At 40.3% G+C, this 24340-nt stretch overlaps 1 protein-coding gene across 2 annotated transcripts in view; it reads left to right on the top strand.

The window, feature by feature from the left end:
• The window catches only part of kif1b (kinesin family member 1B), a 62505-nt gene that overhangs the window by 7865 nt on the left and 30300 nt on the right, over positions 1–24340 (top strand). For both annotated transcript variants that reach the window (XM_034695289.1, XM_034695290.1), the window contains exons 3-13: positions 14936–15012; positions 15132–15311; positions 16530–16598; positions 16947–17125; positions 17846–17957; positions 18462–18539; positions 18643–18708; positions 19242–19317; positions 20273–20351; positions 20467–20609; positions 23055–23188. In XM_034695289.1, coding sequence (XP_034551180.1) covers positions 14936–15012; positions 15132–15311; positions 16530–16598; positions 16947–17125; positions 17846–17957; positions 18462–18539; positions 18643–18708; positions 19242–19317; positions 20273–20351; positions 20467–20609; positions 23055–23188 — 1193 coding nt within the window. The remainder of the gene's footprint in view (positions 1–14935; positions 15013–15131; positions 15312–16529; positions 16599–16946; positions 17126–17845; positions 17958–18461; positions 18540–18642; positions 18709–19241; positions 19318–20272; positions 20352–20466; positions 20610–23054; positions 23189–24340) is intronic.

Raw genomic sequence — 24340 nt, 5'->3', positions numbered from 1 at the left:
TCAAAATTGAGGTCCAGAAGTTGTGCAGTACAGGGCAAAACCTGAAAAGATGTGCCAGAGACCCTTCGGCAGAACAGCATCTGTCACATTCAGAAGACACAATCGCCACAGTTTTGATTTGAGGTGAAGGGCAATAATGAAAGTAAAAGTAGAAAGAGTTAAGACAAAGGTCTTTTGTTCAGCCGTTCCTAGGATTCTGTTTATTGAGCTTAGAGGGAAATGGCAGCGTTATTATTTTATAGCAGACTGAAACAAGGCACAAAGCCATGCTTGCCATTCCACTGGTGCTCAATCCTTTTCATTAATAATAGTTTTAAATGACTGAGAAACCACATCATGTTGTTGTTGCAGACAAAGGGATCAGCTGACTGCTGCTGAATGCACTTGATGTGTCAGAGGTCGGAGGGGGAAAGTGATGAATGCTCTCTCCCACTAAATTGCAGTTTCAGCTTTGTCACTGACGTGGTTTTCACTCCACAACTTATGTTAACTCTTCCCGCCTACTCCTTTAAGGTGTTGTTCTCTCCACCATGCCCATATTTAAACATTAGAAAGTTGGCGCCTCATTTTTTTGTGCTGTGTGACTTATGTCTAAAATTAGGACTTTAAAGTTTATAGAAACATACCTCTCCCACCTCTCCCACCTCTTGCCTCTCCAAACATCTGGGCAGAACTCAATAGTGGTGATGTAACCATCATACTGTATAACTGAGGAATTTGTTGGCGTTTTTCCCTGCTGACATCATGTCTTCAGATGTCTTTAAATAAGAGCTGCGTTAACAGTGAGCAAAAGCAGAATGAACCTTTCACCTCTTCATGTATTTTCACATTACTCTCTCCAGTCTGTGTGTTTCTGTCATTGCAAAGGATCTCACACGGCACACTGTCTCCACAGTGAGGGATGTGAAGTAGTATTGCCCACCTTTTATCAATGACTATCTCCCATACATCAGCTTGTCTAAGTTTTCTTCACCCCATAGTTTGTTTGTTTTTTAACCACTTTCTCACTCCAGCCTGCAAGGAGGAAACTGTGGGAGCCCTTTACAGAAAATGTGAAATTATAAGAGAAGAGGATGCGATCAGAGCTGACTCAAGAGAGGGGGAGGGGAGATGTAAACGCATCCACAGCAGTAGAGACAGAGAAAGTCGTGCACGAGCACTATTCACGTGTAAGACAGCGTGAGACAGCATCACATACAGTAGCCCAGCAGGGGAGGATGGGATTTCAGTCATATTGGTGGAGGCTGAGAAGTGGTGCTCAGTCAGTGGAGCTAAAATGGAAAGAAATGGCAAATATTTTACACTTGATTCTAGGTCAGGTGTTGTATAGTTCTTAATTTAAGGGGACACGTTTCATATAAGCACCTATTTAACATAAAGTATATTAGATACAGAGCAGTTCCTCTTTCTGTAGCATTTGAAAATGTTCCTGTCTTTGATTCAGACATTAAGCAAAACTGTCTTGATAGAATATCGCTTGAATTCAGCAATATATGTTGTGTGTGATTATGAAGGGCATATTTCTAAACTCAAATTTGATTCAAGTCTTATTCTTTGCAGCAAAGAACCCTTCAGATAAAAAACAGCAGCAACGAGATACTGATTCTTCAAAGGACGTGTTCCTAGAAAACTCTGCTTTGATTTGCTTCTGGCATCCAGACTAGAAAAATCCATTAATGTTAGTAACATCACCAGCAATAAAGGCCAAAGTAAACATCCGCCTGTCCTCACAAAACAAACAAAAAGCCACATTAGTCTGGTTAAATGAAGTCTGGGTAAGTCCTAAAGTGTCCCACGTTTACAGCTGGGACAACAATCAAAAAGAGTTTGATGGTTATAGAGATTGTGAGAATGACAAAAGGGGGAACAAAGGAAGTGGGGGGGGGGTGTGTGTTCACCTACAGATCTGTCTTTGATGTATATGAAGAATAATAATGAGGGGTAAACAACAGAAGGAGGATGTTGGCTCACAAATATTCTGACAAAAAAAAAAAGAAATAACCACCAACAAAGTGAGTAAGGTCCCAAATAAGTCTAAAGATGCTACCTGCACCCAGCAAATTAATGATAGATGTTCACTAATTAACTTTAAATTGATCCTTTATTACGACTTTGTGGAATCAAAGTTGTCAGATGAAGTCGTGCTTATTCTGTATAATCTGATTGCGCTCACAGCGGGCCATTCATCCTTGTTTTGGTGATACAAACAATGACTTAGCAGCAGATAATGGTGTGTTTGTTTTAAAGTTATGGTACTCCTTGGTTGCCCCTCTTACCTTTGGTTCACTGCCTAAGTTGGGTGAACTAGCTGGACTTTCCCACATTCAAGAGAGTGAATGTGGTTTTTAGTTTTTGTGCCCTGACTGAAACAGCTCTCTTTCCAGACTGTATTGTTTAGTTTCCTCCCACAGTCTGGGGGCTGAATTCAGAGGCAAACTGAAGGGCTTTGCAGTCCGGGCACGAGGAGCTTGGTGGTGGCATGATGCTCATTTTGTATTATTTATGAGCAGGAGGGAATTTATGTCTTTTTGTTCTTAAAACCCTTACTTTATTGGACAGAAGATGTGACCATTCAAGTTCTCTGTTCTTCTGCTGTTTAAATACTCTGATGATAGTGTACGAGTACATGCATGAAACACTCACATTCACATGCACGTCAAGTCCATCCTCTACAGAGAAGACCCTGGATAAACTGTGTCAGACATCAGACATAAGCTTGATTCCTCAGTTTCTTATCATTTCTGATTCCTTATGTTAGGATTTGTCCAGCTCAGCGTGCTAGAGTTGTCTTCATGATGTCATGATGGTTACATAAAGCCAGAGAGCATTTAAAGCAAGACTTCGGTCTCTGGGTGGAAGCAAGTCGAGGAAATCCAGGTCACTGCTCTGTAAAATGGGTGCGTGTTGTGAGCAGTGAATGTAAGGGGCTCTCTGCATTTCCCTTTTCCACGCAGCCTGGTCTACACTGTCTGGTCCCAACTCAAGCACTCAACCTGGATCCCTCCTGGATCATATGATAGACTGTATGCCATTTTTAGATTAATTTAATCACAGTTTAATCACGGTGTAAGATTCAAATCAAACGTGCAACTGTTTTGAATGAACAGCTTGATGTAATGCAAATCCAGTGTTAAATAGTTGCATTGCATTTTGTTCTCATGACTAGTGCATATTCATTAGTACTATCATCAAATATTCACCAAAGTTTTGTTTGTTTTTTTATAACTTTTTATTGAGTTTAAACAAAGAAAATTACAATACAGAAAACTGTGCACAATACCCCCCACCCAAAACAGCTATACAGTACATCCAATACAAACATAGAAAATTGACTACATAACATAATAGTACTAACAATTACAATGACAATACTAACAAAATTAAATAAATAATATAAATACGTAGATAAAAATAAAATGTTAAAATAAATAAGCAAGTAGAAAAAAAAAAAAAAAGCAAACAAACATGGAATTGAATCTAAATAGACATTGAACAGATATGTTCACAGATAATATAAGATAAAGTAAAATGTTGTTTCCAGTCCACATGTGAGTTTAGGGTAACCAGTCATCAGAAGCCATGTCACGTTGTGTGTCCCACTATTGGGGTTGTAAGTGGGGTCTTCCACTCAGAAAAGTGCCTTCCTCTCAGAAGTAGTTTCTTTAGGTCTAAAGGTAGTCTATGAATGGTGACCAAACCTTTAAGAACTGCTCATTGTTTCCTTCTATAACAGCATGTAGTCTTTCATGAGGGAGGGTGTTAAAAATCTCCCTGTACCAGAGGGTAAAACTTGGTGTAGAGTCTTTAATCCAATTGTACAGGATGCATTTTCGAGCAATTAAAAGGACCTTCTCAAGAAGTTTGAAGTGTAATGCAGGGAGGTGTCGTTCCTTGGAGGGAAGGCCCAGGAGAAAAACACCCGAGTCTTTTTTAACTTTTGTTTTAAATATCCCACTAATTACCTTGGAAACACCCAACCAGAATCTTGAGATTAATAACATTTACCAAAGTTAAGCTGAGAAGAAGAGTTAGTTCCATATTTTGACAACAAGTTTCGCACTTTTTCAATGTATATTGTTGCAAGAATGCTTTGTCTTAAACCCTTTTAGTTTTGCTTTCTTAATACACATCAGCTTCCTTAAGTCCATTGTGAAAAGTCTGACTCATGCAAGTTTCAGTTGTTCACAAATGAAGTGCTATTTATAAACCTCAAAATAGCAGACTCGTCTAAAGCTTTGAATTTTTAAGCGTGGCCTTCCAAGACACAGGATGTGTTTGGACAGACCTCTGACCTTTTGAGGCAGCACCTGCAAAGAGGAGAATATCCTCTTTGGACCTGATCCACGAGAAGCACTGCCTCCGAGCTGTGAAAACAGCTGAAATCCCTGTACAATGATCCTGTATCATTCTGTAAATGTTAACATTAGGGTGCAAACAACACACTGTACAGGTTTCACAAGTTATGGGATGTTTACACACTCAGGTTGTACACTCCAGGCATTACACTTTAGAGCCACCGGCATGTAATTTGGATAATTATTGCTGCTCAGACTCTGATTTCATTCCAGCTCCGTGTCCCTTGTGGATTTAACCCCCCCGTGTCATCACCTGAGAGGCGGCACTGATACCCCTCTCTCTTTGTTGTGGTTGTCTGTTTGTTCAGCTTCTGAATGGAGTCCTGCTGGCTTAGCATGTTCTCTGTGTCTGGTGGTTTCTAGAAGCCTCTCTTTAGTCACTGTTATCCCGGACTCGGTGAGCCCGCGTGAGCTGCTAATATCAAACTGTACTCGCAGCCCTCATCAGTGTCTGCGGGCTGGAAGCAATGTATGGTTTGGCGATGAGTTCGGCGGAAAGGTTGGGCGGCTGAAATCTGTCCATTCCTTCCTGTCACTGACAGTCTGTCGGCATGCAAAGCACTAGCTGCCATCTGCTGCTGTATAAATAGACAGTAGTCAGAGCTGGAACAGCTGGCACATAGGGCAGAACTGCACCCTTTCCCACTGCTTTCTAGCTACACTGAAAACCCCACCTAAAGACATTTTGATTTTTTTTCTTCTTTACTCTCTAGTATGGAGTTAGTCAAACAACACTTCCTGAAAAAGATAATTAATTACTGTTAAAATTAGATCAACTGATCTGAGTGAACCAGCTCTCTTTATTGGGGTGAGGAGAGAAATCTTCTCAAATGTATGTGCATCATAAGACTGAATGGCACCGCAGGCTCTCCCATGACAATGGCTGTTTTTGAAACGGCCTGCTACATGCTACCTATGAATGTAGTAGGTGGTAGGTACTGCCTACTACATACTGTGTTTGAATTTAGTATGTAGTACGACTGTTCTGTTGGATCTGTGTTGCAGTAAGCTGAGCCAGACGTCACTGAATTTCAGGTTTCGGAAAGCGGAAGTAAACAACGGCCAAGCTGATAGAGAAACTGCTTCTTTAGCATCCACTTATGAATTAAAAAGTTAGGAAGTGGTTTATATGGAATTTCATAATTTTCATAGCACCTAAAAACTGATTTCCCCTGTCAAAAAAATAAGAAGAGAAAAAAAAGGCGGAACGAGCGCTATGCTTTGTGGGAAAAAGTACGCGAGGAAGACTGGGAAATTTTCCCGAATCAGTAGACATCCGGGGAGTTTTAGCATACTGCAGATTTTGCTCTTGTTCACATACTACATTAGAGGTGTAAAAAATATCAATACAGCAATATATCGCGATACTTTGACCGCCAATATGATATCGATATTTCAACTCTTAATATTGATATTTTTGTGATAATAAAAATTCACATTTTAGCCGAGTTGGAACTAAAATACAACTTCAGTATTCAAAAACAATAAAGTGGAAAAAGTTGTTTTCAATCAAATAGTTTTGACTTTATTTGTCCTTTCAATTTTGAGTAATATTGTGTGATTTACATATACACCATCCCTACTTTTTCTTAGTTAACTGTGTAGAATATCGCAATATATCACAATATTGTGATATCGTGATATATCGTGATACTATCGTATTGTGACCCAAGTATCATGATGCATATTATATTGTGAGGTTCTTGGCAATACTCACCTCTATACTACATACTACAGACTGAATTTTGGCCGAATCAGTACGTACTGCTAGTACAGTAGGCGGTTTCGAAAACAGCCATTGTCTTTCACTGTTCAGTCATCTCAGCTACTCTCAAAAATGGTGCTAAATCTGAATGCTGAGGAATGCATGTTTAAGTTTTATATTTTACCGCTTGTTAACATGTAATCTGTTTTTCTACATGAGCCAGATTCCCTTAATGACCCATGTTTCTGAAAACAAGCAAACACTGCTTCCATATTCATTTGAAATGTCTCTGAGGTGTTGCATTTTTTTAATACAATAGCCTGGTGGAGGTTTTTCTGTAACACACTCAATGTAATTTTAGGCAAGGCAAGGCAAGTGTATTTATAAAGCACCATTCATACAAGAGCACCTCAAAGTGCTTTATAGAACAGTAGCAATCAACAAAAACACACAGCAAACACTTTGAACATTTACATTTTATATGCGGCCAGTTATGTTTGGTCTACTCTCTCTCTCTCTGTTTACTTATGTAACTTAACGTACATAGTAAATAGCGTTGGGTCTTATTTTAAAATGCAGTTTCACTTTTTTGCTGACTTCAAAAACTTAACGTCAAAAACTTTGAAAGTTCCCCTTTGACTTAACGCAGCGCTCACTTTTCATTAAAAGGAGAGAGGGGTTCAGGCTGTGTGAAAAGGGTCTTTGTGATTGAGGGGACTGGACACATTAAGCCTTGTCATAACAGATTACCTAATGTGTTTTGCAAGCTCTGTTGTCACTTGCAATACCCTGCATTCAGTGCATTGTTCTGGTGTCTTCCTGTGCCCCCCCCCCCTCTCGTCTCTGCCCAGTAGGAAGACAAAAATGACGTGATCGGCCTTCTTAGCAGAAACAGAAGATTTGTTAGTAGGAACACAGTGGCCCTCATTACAGTTAAACTAATTACTCTGATGTAGCGGTTAATCATATCAGTAATAGGAAGTTCTGGTCTCTGGTCTGTTTGTCCGGGTCCATCGCTGTAATATGGAGTCTAATTTTGAAGCCTCACTTCTCCTGACTAGACAAACTCATCTGCCAGCCCAGAAATTTCCAAGGGTATTTTGGCAGGAGCTCTCAAAAGAGCTGTATTGAATTGCTCTGTTGTTAATTTTAAATTAGAGGCCACAAGGCATCTTCCCGACCAGACGCAAAAGTTCAACGTGTCCAAAGGGATAATGGAGATACTGCATGTTGGTTTCTGTTTTGGAGATGTTGTATGTCCTGTGTTGTGGCTGCAGCAGGCTCAGCTGTTTGTCAAATGTGCGCAGCAGTGCTCACACACTACTTTTAGCCCTCAGCTTTGAGCTGCATCCAGTGACAACTCTGTCACCTGTGCTGCAGCCCGGGCAACTGAGCCATCACACACACTGTTCCATAGATACGGGATACAACAGGCGGAGTGTTTCTCAGGCCACCTCAGAATGTGCCTCATCTAACCTATATGCTCCCTGTTTAATATTTAACAACCATGCTAACGTGTCTGTGGTGTGGCTCAAATTTTCAGCTCAGGCTGGCAGCTGCTGTGCTTCACACTCACACAAATAATGTGCCTTGATGATATTGTAAAGAAAAAGCATTCACACTGTGATAGCGTTGATGTCACTCTTGTTGGGGTTTTATTAAAAGGCACACACAATTGGGCTGTTAGCCAACATCTAAGTCCTGTAGATACAGTGAACATTGTCAATGTTTATCTTACAACATCACACATTTTTGGGCATATGGAAAACCTGCAACATTAACTCCTATGAACAGCTGTGATCAGTCCGTGTGACTCCAAACAACAGAAACAACACTTTTAAATGGATACTTCTTTGATGAGCACACAGTGGCATTAATCGACCTTCATATGAAACACCTGTAAATGTAACACAGTGGCATTAATCAACCTTCATATAAAACACCTGTATATGTAACAGTGGCATTAAGTAAGGGATAATGTGTGGTTAGCAGGACCCCATTTCACGTCAGGGTCTTGTCTCACCCTGTTGGGATTCTTTTTTCCATAACAACCTGCTAATCATACATTATTCCGCTTATTACCCGACTACTAACTTAAAATACAAACTTGTCAAAAAACATCGATTTAAAGATGACTTTATCAATTTAAAGTGATTTATGTACAGTTTTTAAAAAAAATGGTCCCAGCGGTCCCAGCGATTCTTATCTGCTTGTTGCGGTGGATTTAACATGAAACTGTCCTCATTCAGCTCTCCTTCTTCTCTGAGCTCTGCAGTTCACTCACCTTTAAGACTAAACGCGGCAAATATCACAACTTTGAACCCTGCTGCTGGTATGGTTTAAGTTTCTTTGTTGATACCGGTAACGTAAAGTGTCTCTAACCTGCTCCGCTGCCATTGCTAATATTGCTGGACAGGATCCAATATGTAAACATCCATAGCCTGCCGACTTAGCATGCTAACGGTTTTACCTCACCATACGGTCTATGGTGTCAATTAGCAGAAGCTAAATGTGCCGGAACTTTTTTCCGCGGATTGATTTGACGTGACGTGCAATCAGTTTGTCTCTGGTGTTGCTCATGTTAGTGAATGTTAACAACCGCCATCAAGGGGTTGTCAAGGGGGTTTGACCAATCAGAATTAAGCTTCGTACACAGCCGGAAGATCAGTAAGTGAGCTGGGTAATAATCAACCTTAATATGAAACACCTGTATATGTAACACAGTCACATTAATCAACCTTCAATTGAAACACCTGTATATGTAACCATTCTAAAGTTATGTCAGTCATGTTGTAACACACAGCTAACTCACTGACTCTTAGGCAGAATTAAACTCCTGCTTTACTTCAACCAAAACATTGATGAGGAGCTGGTCTGGTCTGAACTTAGATTGAAAACTTCTGTCTTACACAACCATTGCAGATGATTATTGAATTATATGTGTTTTTATAGTTGCTATGGTTCTTTGTCTAACCAAATGTAATCACTTACGTCATGACTACATTATCACAAAATCACAGTCTTCTGATGTAATGGTTAAACTGTGTAACCATGTGAGTGAGTTAAATGATGTGAATGTAATGATTGAGATCATACAATCAGAAGTGAACATCATCACACCTCTGCCTAAATGCACACGCACCCCGGGGATACTTTTACAATTCCTCAGTCTTTCTGAAATAAGCACATGTGGTCATTTTATTTCTGTACAGATCTTTTTCTCTCTGAATGCCTGACTTCCTTCAGGAGCTTATGTTAGTTTTCTTCCATATATTACACATTTGCTTAATGCACGATCCCCTTCCTGTGATCTCAGACAGGCATCGATCAGCTAGAACAGCTCACCAGCCCTTAGAGAATACCTAGAAGAGAGAGAGCGAGAGAGGCAGACAGACATGTAGCGCCATTTTGGCCCTTGTTTTCCTGTTGGTCTCAGGTGAATGGGATTGGCTTTTAGTCCCCATCTGGTGCTCAGAGACAGTCTAACAGCCTCATTACTGAGGGGGTCTCCTTGCTTTCCTGGCTGGATTATGGGCCCCATGTTGAACGCTGGAGCACAAAATGTCTGCCGGCTACGACCAGCTGAGTGATGTTCTTCAGATAGCAGGATGTGGTTAGTTAACTGGTACCCACCCTGCCTTGAAATGGAGAGCTCCCATGGAGGACCAACATCCAATCAGGCTAATATTCTGCTGAACATGGACTGATGAAGCAGAGCCATGATAGCGGTTTGGATGAATGAGTATTTAATAGACACCCATATGCCACCCTGAAGCTTTTGTTGTGTCATAAACAGAATTCCTGAATATTTCTTCTTACTTTAATCTTTTTTTTATCACTTTTGACTGAAACTGAAAAACCTGAAACAAAATAACAGGATCATTATGGATCAGCTTAAATGCTTATAATTGAAAAAAATAAAAGACATTAGATGTGTATGAAAATAATCTGGGCTAAGTAGCAGTTCAGAAACGTCTATGATCGTCTTCTGAGCCTTGATTGTGAATAATGCAAAGCCAGGGTAGTCTGGCGTGGGATGGGTCTTGTACGTATTCATAAAGTCTGCTTTGTTGTGCATAAGGAAACGGAATAAAGTTATCCAAACAAAACAGATGTATGATAGAGACTTTGATTCAAATCCAGGTCAGATTTCAAACTCTTCCTGTATTTATTGCTGGCGTGTCTCACAGAGAGAGTGAGCCCTTCCTGACTGTAAGTCTCCTGAATAATTCCTGTGATGCTGTTTATGAAGTCCACAGTAGAGCTGGGCAATATTGAAAATGATATTATCACGATAAAATATTTCATGTCAGTTGATATCGATAATTATCATGATATATCAAATCATTATTTAATTAAAACTCAAAGGCAGAAACCAGACAGTTTGTTGGCTTGTATCTGTATTTAGTTTTCTGATAAGCTTCTTGAATCGGGGCGCTGGTGGCCTAGCTGTCTAGGCGCCCTCCATTCAGAGGCTACAGTCATCGCCGCAGGGGTCGCCGGTTCGATTCCATGCCGGTCAACCATTTCCTGCATGCCTTCCCCCGCTCTCTACTCCCCACATTTCCTGTCTCTCTTCAGCTGTCCTATCAAATAAAGGCAAAAAAGGCCAAAAATATAACTTAAAAGGAAAAAATAAAGCTTCTTGAATCCATCATTTCTGATAGTGCTAACTAAGATATGTAAGCTTTCTTCTGTGTCACTGTCGCTTGTGTCAGCTCTGTTTACATTCCGCTACGGACATCTTTAAGCCCTGCCTTCCTATCACCATGCAACATAATTAGCTGTTCAATGCCGTCTTCTTCTTCTGTCTAATGTTGGGTGGCAACTAGCATTTAAGGCTCCTCCTTTTCCAGTGGTTGGCAGGGGGTGTAAATACCGGTTCAAATATATCAAACTTTTATTGAATATTTGTTATATTTATATTGAGAAAAATTATATCACTAAAATTATTGTTATGGAATTATCGCCCAGCCCTAGTCCACTGTCTGAAAAGCATTGAGCCTCATTTGTCATGTGTGTGTGGTTAAGGTATATGCCTGCTTTATGGTATTGTGACATCCTTTAATACTCTAAAGGATAAAATGTTCTTCTTTTGTACTTCATGAAGCTATTATTGTTATTGAGTGTTCAGATTATAGAATATTCCAGTAGGCCTATAGATGTTCTTCTAGTGAAAGTATTCTCTGTAATTTCTTATGGCGTCTGACATGTTAAGTAGCTTAATGTCTTAGTTACAAATCCCTGAGCTTTTCCTACTATGGCTTTCACATATCTACAGGATTAGAATCCTGAAATCACCATTTCATTAATCTGTAATGGACCATAAACCTGCATTTAAATAGCTGTGAGGAGTTTCTACAGTCTAGTAATAGGGATGCTTGAGCAGGGAGAAAACAGAACGCAATGTGCCACATCCTCCCTGTCTGTGCCAAGTTGAGGTTGTTATGGCAACCAGAATCTAGTCCTATACCTGTTGCCATGGTTGAGAAAGTCAGAGTGATGACGTTTATTAAGCAGCAGAATGCGTGTCTGCCATTTTAAGTCTGGGATGCGACTTTGGTGGGAATATGAGGTATAAATGGAAAGTGAAGGAATTCCTCATTGACATCTTCGTTAGTGGCTATTACTATGCACCAGCAGGGGCGTCGTAGTGGAGGGAAAAGTGGGACTGACTACCTAGGGCCCAGGTGGGGAGGGGGGCCTTAATGGGCCTGAAATAAAATGTGTTTTCTACTATGCTTTTCTTTTTTTTTTTGTTATAACTGCAATAAAATAACTCAAATTGTCTGAATAAATAAACAAACATTCAGAATTCTGGAAAAAAGAGGAGTCTCTCTCAAAGCCGCCCACCCCTTCCGATTGCATAGAATGGTTTAGTCCGTCCCGTTCCTGTTGACTGGCGGTCAGTCAAGTGAAGAAAGAGTGATGCTGCAACAACATGTCTCCCCCCCAAAAGCCAAGTCGGGGTTTCAAAAAAGAAAAGGAGAAAAAGGCAAAAGAAAGAAAGCAAGTTGAGGGAAAACAGCTTTTAACAGCGTTGTTTCAAAAGAAAGATGGGCACAACTGCACAGTTAAAGAATTGGCTCTGTGAGAAACGCGTCTCATGCCTAAAGTGGGGAACTGTCAGATTTTCATTGCATCAAGTGTGGCTGAATCTGATTGAAAGTAAACTGTGTGTTTTTAGAGTTTTATTTGACTTCATGAGGTTAGATTATACCAAATAATGCCCCCTTGTTGTTATTCAACAAGTCACTTGGCTTCAAATAATCTTGTTTAAAGAGGTGGACAGTCTGAAGGTCAGTTACATTTGGAGAAATTGTAAAAATAATAATACTGATATGTAGCTTAGATTTGAGTCAGTTAACCAGGATAGTTTTAAGCATATATTTTTGTTTAATGCAAATAAATCAGTATCATAGCAGCAATGTTATATTTTGTAGGGTTGGCTGTGGTGATGGGGCCCACTGAGATGTCTTTTTAGGGGGCCCAGAATTCCTGGTGACCCCTCTGTGCACCAGCACTCATGTTGGTTTGATTTGTAGCTGTGATGTTCAGGAGCAGGTTTACAAAGTGAATCAAGTGACGCACTGGATTGAGACAAAGTGTGTGAGTCATGTTTGAAGAAATAGGGCATTCCTATCAGTCTGACTAACTACATGACAGATGGCAGGGATTAAGATGCACCTCACCACTCACTCTTTAACATTAGGGTGCTATGTTTGACATGTGTGAGGTGACACTGTAGTGAAATGTACACTGAGAGGCAACATGACAGGTACTAATGACACCATTCACACAGAACCATCACAGACTTTTCTCCTCTCTCCATCTTTATCTTTAAATGTCTGCAATGCTCCGTCATGAGCCCCACTCTCATGACGCACTGACCAGACCTCACGGGTGATGCAACGATCTGTTCTGAGAGCAACAGAGTGGGCAAACGAATGAGGCATCATGCCACGACACAAGCATGATTCACCTTAAGGAGATTTAGGCCGTCTCCCACAGGCTGCTAACATATAGCTGTTCTGTGTATTGATATATCGTCACACCACCACATTCACTTCTGTTACTTATGAAAGCCTTGCAGGACGATACGTTGAAGCTGACAGACAGGTTAGAAAGCTTGAAACATTGCATGTCTTGACAGAGCACAGCTGTGACTCTGAAAAAAGTCATGTTTTATCACTCAGCAGTCTGCTGACCTGTCACGGGTATCCCACCTTCATAATGCCCAACACGTGGCTCTCTCTCTTCATCCTGCTGTTTTTACTGCCGAGTTGCCTCTTTTACACTGTATGACTCTGAATTAGGCTGCCCTTTCATGAATAGCCTCTGTAGATTGTTCCAGGAAAGGGGAATAGGAGCACTGGTAACCTAAATCCCTCTTCGTTTCTTCATACCTTGGCTCCAGTTTCCCTTTAGAGGCAGGTCAAAGGTGACATTTGGCTTTATTTAGCCACCTGTCTCACTGTATCCTCTTCCAGTGCCCAATATGGAAGCCCCTGCTCCGGCTGTGCACCTTTAACGTGTCTGAAGATTGTATGTCTACCAACAAATGCATTGTTTTCACCTGTGCTAGGCTACAGCTACATTAGATTCATTGCAGTAGCAGCTGTTACGATCATTACACATTCATCATGAAGCCGTTTGAGTCCTGGTTTTCAGAGGACATGCTGTGCTTTTCTGTCAGCATGTGACCTGTGGAGGGCGATATGCAATCCCTGTCTCTCCTCATCTTCTGCATTATTGATAAGTGTGCTGAAGTCCTCTGAATGCAAAAGGCACTCTTTGGCGAAATCTTGACGCAAGTGGCTCACAAGCACCCTCAAGTCAAGGAGCCAGGCCTGGATTAATATGTCCATTAGCAAAATTATCATTTGCATGAAACAGAGCTGTTAGCAGCTTTGAGACAAACGCTTTGATTTGCTTACAGTGTTGATAACCTAAAGGTAGATTCCCTTATGGGATGTGGATTCAGAGTTTTTCCTTTTGTTCTGGTTTCTATTGTGTCTCTGTTTGGATTGTTGCTAGGCCATTGAGCACACCAGTTACTTTCTGTCTCTCAAACCCTTTTTTCCCCCCCTAGCCCGTTAAATGCTCCCTTTTCTTCACCTCCCCCCTCAGTTCTGACAGTAGAGGTACACATTTTTCTGTGCAGCCTGAGCAAACTCTGAATTTGCTCTGTCACAAAGCAGCTTTAGCCAATAAAAGTGCAGTTATGTCTTAGAGAACTGATGCATAGAATATCTACAAACAGTGAATTCATAGTCTCCTGCTCTCTTTCTGTCACATATGCAGTGCACAGTGTAGAAAGCTTCCACACAGGTCCCAGGGGTACCAGCGAGCATGGTTGAGAGGGATGACATGCCAGGCGTGGCTGCAGATTCTTGTTCATTAAGAGATGTCTGTGTGGCTGTTAGGAATGCCCTGGTGGGGCAGAAATATTGTGTCATGCAGAAAGAACAGATGACTGTGGTAAAGTGGGAGTAGATGTATCTGTTATAACTCTATCTCTGTAGTTTGTCTGTTTTTGCATCAGCAGTTTACATTATAAATCAAGACTGTGCTGTTTTAGGGGGAAAAAGAGACTCAAAAGTTGCACTTCCTAAAAGTGCATAAGGCCCCTAAACTGTCACTGGTTCATGTGACTTCCAGTTCCAAATGCATCACTGTAAGCAGCACTCTGTTTGAGGAACAGGATCATAGAAGACACATTATTTGCACGCCAGGATATGATAATTAATATATTTCTAACATAATATAACTTTTAAGTATCAGAAGAACTACAGTGTGAATAAAGTCCTGAACTTGTGACTCAAATTGAACCAGATGTTATCAACCACATACTAATTTTGTTCTTTCCCCACAGTTATTTCCAACCCCAAAGCCCCAAAGGAACCAGCAAAGACCTTCAGTTTTGATTACTCTTACTGGTCACACACTACAGTAAGTTTAATGCTACCTCCTGTTCTCTCTGATAATTGAACAAAACATGCAGTCAACTTTAAATACTGTGTCTTTTTACATTTTGTGCATTCAAACTCATGACTCTGTCTTTTCCACAGCCAGAGGACCCCAGCTTTGCATCACAGAACCTTGTGTTCAATGACATCGGCAAAGAAATGCTGCAGCATGCTTTTGAGGGATACAACGTCTGCATTTTTGCCTATGGTCAGACTGGAGCTGGCAAATCATACACCATGATGGGCAAGCAGGAGGAGGGACAAGAGGGAATCATTCCCATGGTTTGTTCTTTAATGCACCCATTCGATTAACATATCCCAGACAGACTTTCCTCACTACCCAATGCTACCTGTTTGCTAAGAATGTTAATTAAATCCCCTGAATCTTCCCATCAGGCACTTTCTTTAAAACAAGATCAGGATCTGAGGATCCTTTAGTCATGTGCAGTCAGTTTTTTCCTTGCCTTTAATGGCTACATCTTAACCTCTTTACCTCTGATATGACAGCTAATGTTAAAGGTGTTTTGTTAACCTCTATGCTGATGACGCCAAACTTTTGCCCCTTTTTAACTGCCAGTTAAAAGCACAATATTTATGAAGGGAACGAGTGATCCTACCGCTGTGCTGGAGGTAGTAACAGTCGTGACGGAGACAGGATCACTATGACCTATGGGAGCATGTGTATACGTCTGTGTGTGTATATTTGTAGAGCTCTAGCTTGGTGTTTATCTCTCATGTTTCCTGATGCCATAACACAATACTGCGTGATCAATATGAATGTACACAAGGTGCCATGGTGGACTATTTACAGTTATCCCAGGAATATTATCTCTTCACTTACTCACTAAAATGTGGTCAAAATATAGTCTTTCACCTTATTTCCAACTTAAAAAAAGTAAAGAGATAAAGTAAAGAGATACATAAAACAGGTATAAGACATTTGTCTAAACATTTTGATAAAATGAGGTGATAGTAGTGGTGAGAGAAATAAATATTTTGTAAAAGAAAATTCAAAGCTTGGCAATGCCATTGTGAATAAAGGTAGTGTGCCAGGATTGGTAAACAAATAGGATCATTGTTGTATACATCTATATATATTTATACACCCTCGCTTACAAGTAAACATTTAGAAACATATATCTGTGCACGTACATATCCATGTACCCCTTCAGGGTGGCGATAAATCAGTGAAGAAATGTAAATTAGCTTAAAGTAAATAATCTCTCACATAAACTTGTATCCAGGCTTACATATTTAAATCATCACATACTGAAAAAAGAAAATAAATAAATAAAGAATCTTGATCAGAAAAAGTGATCTTTATTTCCAGCTTTAAATACAGTACATTGTAATCATAAAGTCATCTAATAATAATGTTATTTAGAATGGTAAGCAAAGTGTTGTTATAAAGGAGGTCCACAAAACCCAATTATCTTCCCTTCTCCCTCTTTTTCACACGCTGTTAATTTGCACTAAACATCTTCTTTCTCTTCCTCTCAGCTCTGTGAAGATCTATTTGATAAAATCAATGAGGACAACAACAAAGAGCAGCTCTCCTACTCAGTGGAGGTGAGTCTCAGACTGCTTAGGCAGCTGTAATCCCCATTCTCATCCCTCACCTCTGACTCTTGTGTTGGCCTGCCTCTAATGAACCAATGCTAACCTTCTCCTGACAGTGAATCAGGTAAAAGTCAGACATCAATCACACATTGACTGAACCTTCAGACTCTCTTGGTTTCCTCAGCACTCTGTTCACAAATGAAAGTCTCAGAACTGCATACTGTTTTCATGTGGATCAACAATAACAGAAAATACAGGGAGGATACAAAATGTACCACAGTACACATGTGCATTATTAGGACATGCATTATGATGTTTACCTTGGGCACCTGAACTGATAATTATAACTGTTTCTAGGTCAGTTACATGGAGATCTACTGTGAGCGGGTGCGAGATTTGCTCAACCCGAAAAACAAAGGGAATCTACGAGTGCGAGAGCACCCGCTACTGGGCCCCTATGTGGAGGACCTTTCCAAGCTAGCTGTTACCTCCTACACAGACATCGCTGACCTGATGGATGCAGGCAACAAAGCCAGGTAAGCTGAGGTGAAGGATCAGGCTGAGGCCACAGCATGGAAAGGGGGATATAGTGGTGATTATAGCTGTGAGAATGTGATAATCCAAGTCTGTAGAACAATAAGCTAAAACAATTTGCTATCAGGAAAAATTCTTATCACAGATTTTACAGCTTGGTCATCAGTGTTGATCAAAGAGCATCACGTTGTTTGCATAAGAACCTTGTGGCTAAGACTTCATGAAACAGTAATAATTCCAGCTCGACCTGGATATTTGAGAGTTTTCATAGTAAGAAGTCTCCTATTAGTTAGCGAGTATTTCAATTTGAAATGAAGCCATGTGGTGCCTCTGTGTGAGTTTGTTCTGTTTAAGTGTGTGAGTGTCACGAGAGCTACTGTGGGGAGGAGTGAACCCTGCCTTAATCTTCCTCTGCTGACTCAGAAGGCTTATTTCTAGAACATGGCGTGAACAGCCATATCTCCCCGGTGGCTGTCCCTCTAAGTGTGCCTTGTGTATTTGTATTTGGTGTCCTCATAGCATTATCCACCTACGCCGTACAAAGTAATCCCTTCGACTGAATTCACTCTAATAGGCATAAAACCCAGTGGTGAAAGCCACAGTAATGTGTGGCTTCAAATGTAGAATTAATAACACAGAGTATTTTAGGAAAGGAAAAATGTGATACATCCTCCTCACCTTCTCTGTTATTCTTCACCGTGTCTGTGTGTGCTAACCTACAGAACTGTGGCTGCCACCAACATGAACGAGACCAGCAGCAGGTCACATGCTGTTTTTACCATCGTCTTCACACAGAAGAAGCATGACAGCGAAACAGACCTCTCCACAGAAAAGGTCAGAGACTGGAAAGATGGGACCCCCTCTTCTTCTTAAAATTAATCCTTCATGCTTAACATTGTTGTTAATTTATTATTTACTCTATTGCCCAAAGATTTTCTAAAAACTGCTAAATTTCTTTGAACTAACTGAGATTTTGTTTAGCTAACTAGTCCCCAATAGGCCTCTCGGTTAATGAGAAGGAAAAAGAAAAAGAGCCATTTTAGGATTTGACTTTTAGCATTTCCTCTTAAATGCTGAGGAACAAAGCCCACTGTGTTATTGTAAACACAGCACCCATTGTAAATAGTGACTCCATCAGTTTCACTGCCAAGCTGCATTACACTAGAAATGCTTGGGATAGTTCTATTTAACTACATTTTTGAAAACATAATCTTTGCGATTGGAAGTCAGTGTTGTCATTGTTTCAGTAATCCCCTCAGATTCTCTTAGACTGTTATTGCTTGCATGGGAGTTATTCATATCCTTGTTGCATCTAAAATGCATTAACTTCCTCTTCAGGTCAGTAAAATTAGTCTGGTAGACTTGGCTGGAAGTGAGCGAGCAGATTCCACCGGAGCTAAAGGTACCCGGCTAAAGGTAAGACTCCTATTTGTACACTTCCTGATATACGCATTATGGAATGTTTGAGTAGTATAACCTTGACAGCTCTTATTAACATTGTATTAATTTATGATTGCAGGAGGGAGCAAACATCAACAAATCTCTCACTACCTTAGGAAAGGTTATCTCTGCCTTGGCTGAAGTGGTGAGTCTGTTTTTCTGTCTGTTTCTGTATATTTTTCTTTTCTCTGCTTCCTTTCAGCCCTTCCTCTTACCCTCTACAGTCCTCTCTTCTTAAGGAATTACTGTCTGGCATGCTGTAATGTATGTCCTTCTGTTTTCTCTTCTCTTGTCCTGGTAATGCTTGCTTACACAGGATAACTGTACCAGCAAGGTAAACCCTTTGACAGCTCCACCAATAACCTCTGATTCCTGCCATGAGGCAGATTTGATAGCCTTTTGCCACGTGCATTGTTCTGTCACTACTACTTCTATCACTTTTACGCATCATGTACATTAAAACCCACAATGTTAGTAGCTCAGCAAAAGCTAGTCAAATCAAGGCCTCTACTCATTTTCCCTGACCTCCTGCCAGTCCATTACATCAGGTTTTTATCATGGTACATCATAATAATGTTCAGTCTTAACCGCCATCTTTAATAGTAATTGTTAAAACAGAAAGCCTTTCATAAATTGATGTTTTTTTCTACCTGCTAAATGGATGTTTTTTTGTTGCAGAGCAAGAAAAAGAAGAAGAGTGACTTCATCCCGTACAGAGACTCAGTCCTGACATGGCTATTGAGGGAGAACCTGGGTATGGACTTTAATATATCCCTACAACCCTCCTTTACTTGTGGCTTATGGTTGAATTTATGTCTGTGAACTGTGCGGCAAGATTTTAGACATCCTATTACTGGAGAGCAAGAAAAATTGAAACATCTGTATCCTGTAATATGAAGAGTAGGTCATAAAAAAAGACTGGCCGGTCCTACGGTTCATTACTCTGCTGATTTTAGAAGAACACTGTCAGCAGACTGTATTTCAGACTAACGTGGCAAGCACACTGAGCATCTCCTGGCTTCAGACATATATGGACAGTGCATCTTCAATCTTAGGTGACACATGTTGAACATTATGCCTAATGAAACTCAAGCCTTACAATAGCAGGATTATAATTCAGTGCTTAATTCTGCTGTCGTGCCATTTTGTTTTGTCTTAGGCATTTCAAGTCAAGTTAAGTCAAGTCAACTTCATTTATATAGCACATTTAAAAAACAACCGCAGTTGGCCAAAGTGCTGTACAAGCTTAAAAAAACCACAATCAAGACAAACAATATAATTTAAAAAAAAAGAACAGATATTAAAAACACAATAGATAACACAAGAAAAAAGCCACAATAAATAAAACCAAAAATAAAATGTAGGATGTCTCGCTCAATAGGTATTAAAAGCCAGTGCGAAGAGGTGCGTTTTAAGTAGAGATTTAAAATTCCCAAGTGTCTGAGCATGCCTTATATCAGGAGGCAGACTGTTCCACAGTGTGGGAGCAGCCACTGCAAAGGCTCGGTCACCTTGAGTTTTGAGCCTCGTTCTTGGAACATCTAAAACCACCTGGTGCGTTGACCTGAGTCCAATGCACAAAGCAGTTATGATCCATTTCTTACACTTCTCTATCTTTTTGCATTGATCTTGATCTAATGTGTTAAAAGTTAATTTTTGTATTTTTATTGTCATGCTGTTAACTTATCTGCTGTTCTGTTTTTTATCAGGTGGAAACTCAAGAACAGCCATGGTAGCTGCCCTCAGTCCTGCAGACATCAACTATGATGAAACTCTCAGCACTCTTCGGTAAAGTTTCAAGTATATAAGTTGTAACTCACACAACAAATCCAGTCAAGTGCTCACAGTTGTTTGCATTTGATCATAGACTGTGGCTTAAGTATATAACTATTCTGTGTTTTAGCTACGCTGACCGAGCCAAGAACATCAAATGCAATGCTGTCATCAATGAGGATCCCAACAATAAGTTGGTACGTGACCTGAAGGATGAAGTGAATCGACTAAAGGAGCTGCTCCGTGCGCAGGGCCTGGGAGACATCCTCGACAGTGAGTTTAGTGCTTTCACAGCAGACAGTATCTGTAGCCAAACAGCAGCATTAACTTCCTTTCTCATGATCTCTAAAGCTGGCATCATCTTCTTTCTACTTCACTGTCTCGTTGCCCTAAATCATCAAACTTGCTTTCATCCACATTTTGTTCTGAAGTTAAGCATAAAACTAAAAAGACAGCTTCTAGAGCTGTGTGTATCAAGCTACCGCTTAATATACCTCTTTACAAAGCAGGATTTATTGTTTGTATTCTGTGTTGTTGATTTTATATAACACAGAAAATGTAGAAAATGCAAATTTGCATACTGTACAATTATTTCTCAATCATAAAATCAGAATTGACTTGGTCCAATGTAGCTGATTAAGATAAATGTCATGAATGGTAGTTTAAAGCTACATTAAACTGTCACACTTCATTTGCTGTACACAAGAGTAATGGCTCCTAGCCGAGTCAATTAGAGACATAATACACCCATTAATAACTTCTAATATCCAGACATGATTAATAACTTGCTTACTTACTACTGCCTGCTCACATCATGCTTAATGACATGGCACATAACAAGCCCATTTATGCTGTTTCTTCTCATCCACATTTTCATTCTCATCAAGCTCACTAAGAAATGTCTGTAACCTTTTCCTCTCATTCTACTGACTCTGACGTCTGACCCTTCTCATCTCTTCCTGCTTCCCCTCAGTTGATCCTATGGGGGATGATTACCCAGGAAGTGGAATCAAATGTGTGTATATGTGTGCTGGTCCTGAATTGTCTTGTTACTTTTTTGCCTTATTAATGAGCTAATTGATTGCTAATGCCCCCATTCCCCCGTACATAGAATCTGCTTCCAGCTTTGCATGTATATGCTGAAAGAGCAGAAGAGCTTAAGCTTAGAAAGAGACTCAGAAATGCAAGGCTTCAGTAGGTGTCCTGATCTGGCCGGGGTTAGCATGCCACTAGGTTAGCATGCTTTACGCTTGTGCTTCTTGTGTTTCTTTTTCCAGAATAAGCGGGCAGAGGCAGATATTTGCAGACTCAAATGTATCACAAGTTACTTTTAGAATATCCTGTTTTAGAAATATTACTTTTAGAATAGCTTGTCTGTCTAACCCATTCCCCGAAGCATCCGCAACATTTCCTTACCATGCCAGACTTTGACTCACTCTCTCAAGCTTCTCTTCTTGACTGTGGAATTTCTGCTTTTTATTTTGATTTCTTTTACTAACACCCGGCTGCAGCTGACAGCGCTCAGAACTTTAGAGTGCAACTTATCAGTTCTCAATCTGAGGTTCAGATCTTCAGACCGAAAGGTGCACGATTTTAAATTCTCTAAGTAGCCACGCCAGAGTAGTTTATAGAAAGAGTCCATCAACTAGATGTGATTTGATAGTTTGTATTTCCTAATCAGTTTTGTTGTGTGCTCCTTTTGCTCTAATAATCTAATGTAGTTAACCTGAAAGTGTTCACCTGCTTTACTTGTGTAGAGGGTAAAAGCTTTGAAGCTGTTTCCCTAATAGTTGCTCCGTTATTGGGCCTAGACGTATCCCCTAATTCCCCTTTTTTTCCTTTGTATGGACCAAATGTTTTGTTTTTCAATTAATCTTAGAAAGAGGAGTCTGTTTTCCCTTAAGGGTCCTTGAGGTCATAGTATTGACAGGAGCTGCTTGACCTTTAGTGAGACTGCTGTGGCTCAGTTTGGATTGATGTGTGAGCACACTTGTGTGTGTGCGTGTGCGTGTGTGTATATGAGGTGAATTAAACTACTCAATCGCTGGCTGAACTTTGGCAGCACGTGTCACTGACCCTCATCTATCCTCCCTCTGGGTCTTCTTGCAGTTTCCACCCCCCTCCCACCCTGTAGTTGTTACACTGATAGCAGTTTTCACACAGCGTACTTTTATTCATGTGAAGAGTTCAAGACAAAAAAAACCCCAAATGAAATCACCCCATCCCTCAGAGTTGAACACACTGCAAATTCATTGCTCCAAGTTAACTATACTTATTGCCAAATTAAAAAAAAGTCCTCTGGCAACTCTTAAAAGTGCAGAATCTGAAGTTAAATGATGAAAACAACCTTTCAAACCACCTGGAGTGAAAACTGCTTCTCTCTGTAGCTGACCATAATGTGAGTCGTTTGTCTTAACCCTTTGACGTACAATGTGTGTCTTACATTGGTCTTCCCTCCCTTTGTCCTTTCTCTTTCCCCACCTCTTTCTCTCCTATCTCTCTCTTTTCCTATTTGTTATTTGGTTCCTTCATTTTATGTGGTTTACCCCTCCTGACCCTGTCCTGGGCCTATCCCACCCCTCTCTCTGTTTTGCTCTTTTTCCCCTCTCCTTCCTTCTTTCTCTTCTGCTGTTGGCTCAGACCTCAAAGACATTCAGAACAATAAGAATAGATACTTGATAGCATCAGAGAACCAACGGCCTGGCCATTTCTCCACAGCCCCTATTGGTTCCCTGACAGCCTCTCCATCCTCTGGCACACTGTGCAGCCAGGGTGGCCTTCAGTCAGTCACCAGCATCCAGGAGCGCATCATGTCCACCCCTGGAGGAGAGGAGGCTATTGAAAGACTCAAGGTAACGTTTTTGTGTGGACTGAAGTACACTTTGAACGACACAAGTTATACTGTCCTCTGAGGGAGAAGAAGAATCTATCCCCCCATCAGCTACCTGTACACTCTGACTAGATCAACAATTTTACTTACAAAAATTAGAGCTTTTACTCATTTATATGATTGACTTTTACAATAATGGATGTTAAGTTTCTTACCCTGGTTCTTCTTCTGTCAATTAAATGTTTTCTCAGCTGCACAGTGTGATAGATAAATGATAAATACTACAACTATGAAAGTAGAAGCCTCCTTAAGTAGAATGAATAAGTTATTATTATGTTATTTTATTAATACAGAATGAGAATGTTCTCTTCACTAAATATATGAGAAGATATCTGAGTAGAGGCTGTAGTATTTATAGAGCAGGGAGCACATAGTGAAAGAACTGTTGAGTGAGCATCCTCCCACATATATAGATGTTAACATTTTAGCTGAATGTTTGAAAAAATAAAAGAATACATTCTAACTGGTTATCAAAGTCTAAAATTGTAAATAGTTTAATATTTGATAAATGAATAAATAAATTATTAAATGTCAAGATGGCCGCTGTTTAAATTTTACCCACACATACCTCTTAATCAAAGTGCGTTTTTTTCCCCATCGGTCCTCGTGTGGCCTCTTGAGTATTCTATCTCTCACGCTCGCTCTGTTGATAAGGGAGCATGAAGGTTTGCAACTCCCAACCATGAGGAGCTGCTGTTTCCATGGCAACCGTGGTGCCCAGTCAGTCTGTCATCCAATGACGTCAAGCACCGACGCAGATATGGAGGAAATTGGACTAAAATAGACCCTGTCGTATTGGCTTTCAGTCCTATTAGTCAGACCCATAATAGTGCTATTCTATGACGCTTCACGACATTGGAGCTATATTTAGTTGATCCAGACTACATTTGAGGTTACCTTGATAATACTTATAGGAGCTCTCATGTTTGTCAATAATATCTAGGAGCAGGAGAACTCTAAAGTGTTGATGCAATTGCCATATAAGGTGGTTTTAGCTCTAAATCCTGCCTCAAAATTTTCTCTTTTTTAATAAAGAACATATGATTATCACTTGTATATGTTATTAAATCTCATGAATCAAGACGGGGTGTCATTAAGCTTAACACAATGTCCA

This window comes from Notolabrus celidotus, chromosome 11 (genome assembly GCF_009762535.1).
Source record: "Notolabrus celidotus isolate fNotCel1 chromosome 11, fNotCel1.pri, whole genome shotgun sequence".
Taxonomy (NCBI): Eukaryota; Metazoa; Chordata; class Actinopteri; order Labriformes; family Labridae; genus Notolabrus; species Notolabrus celidotus.
Note: the sequence above shows the minus strand (reverse complement) of the source record. Positions and strands in the feature narration are given on the sequence as shown.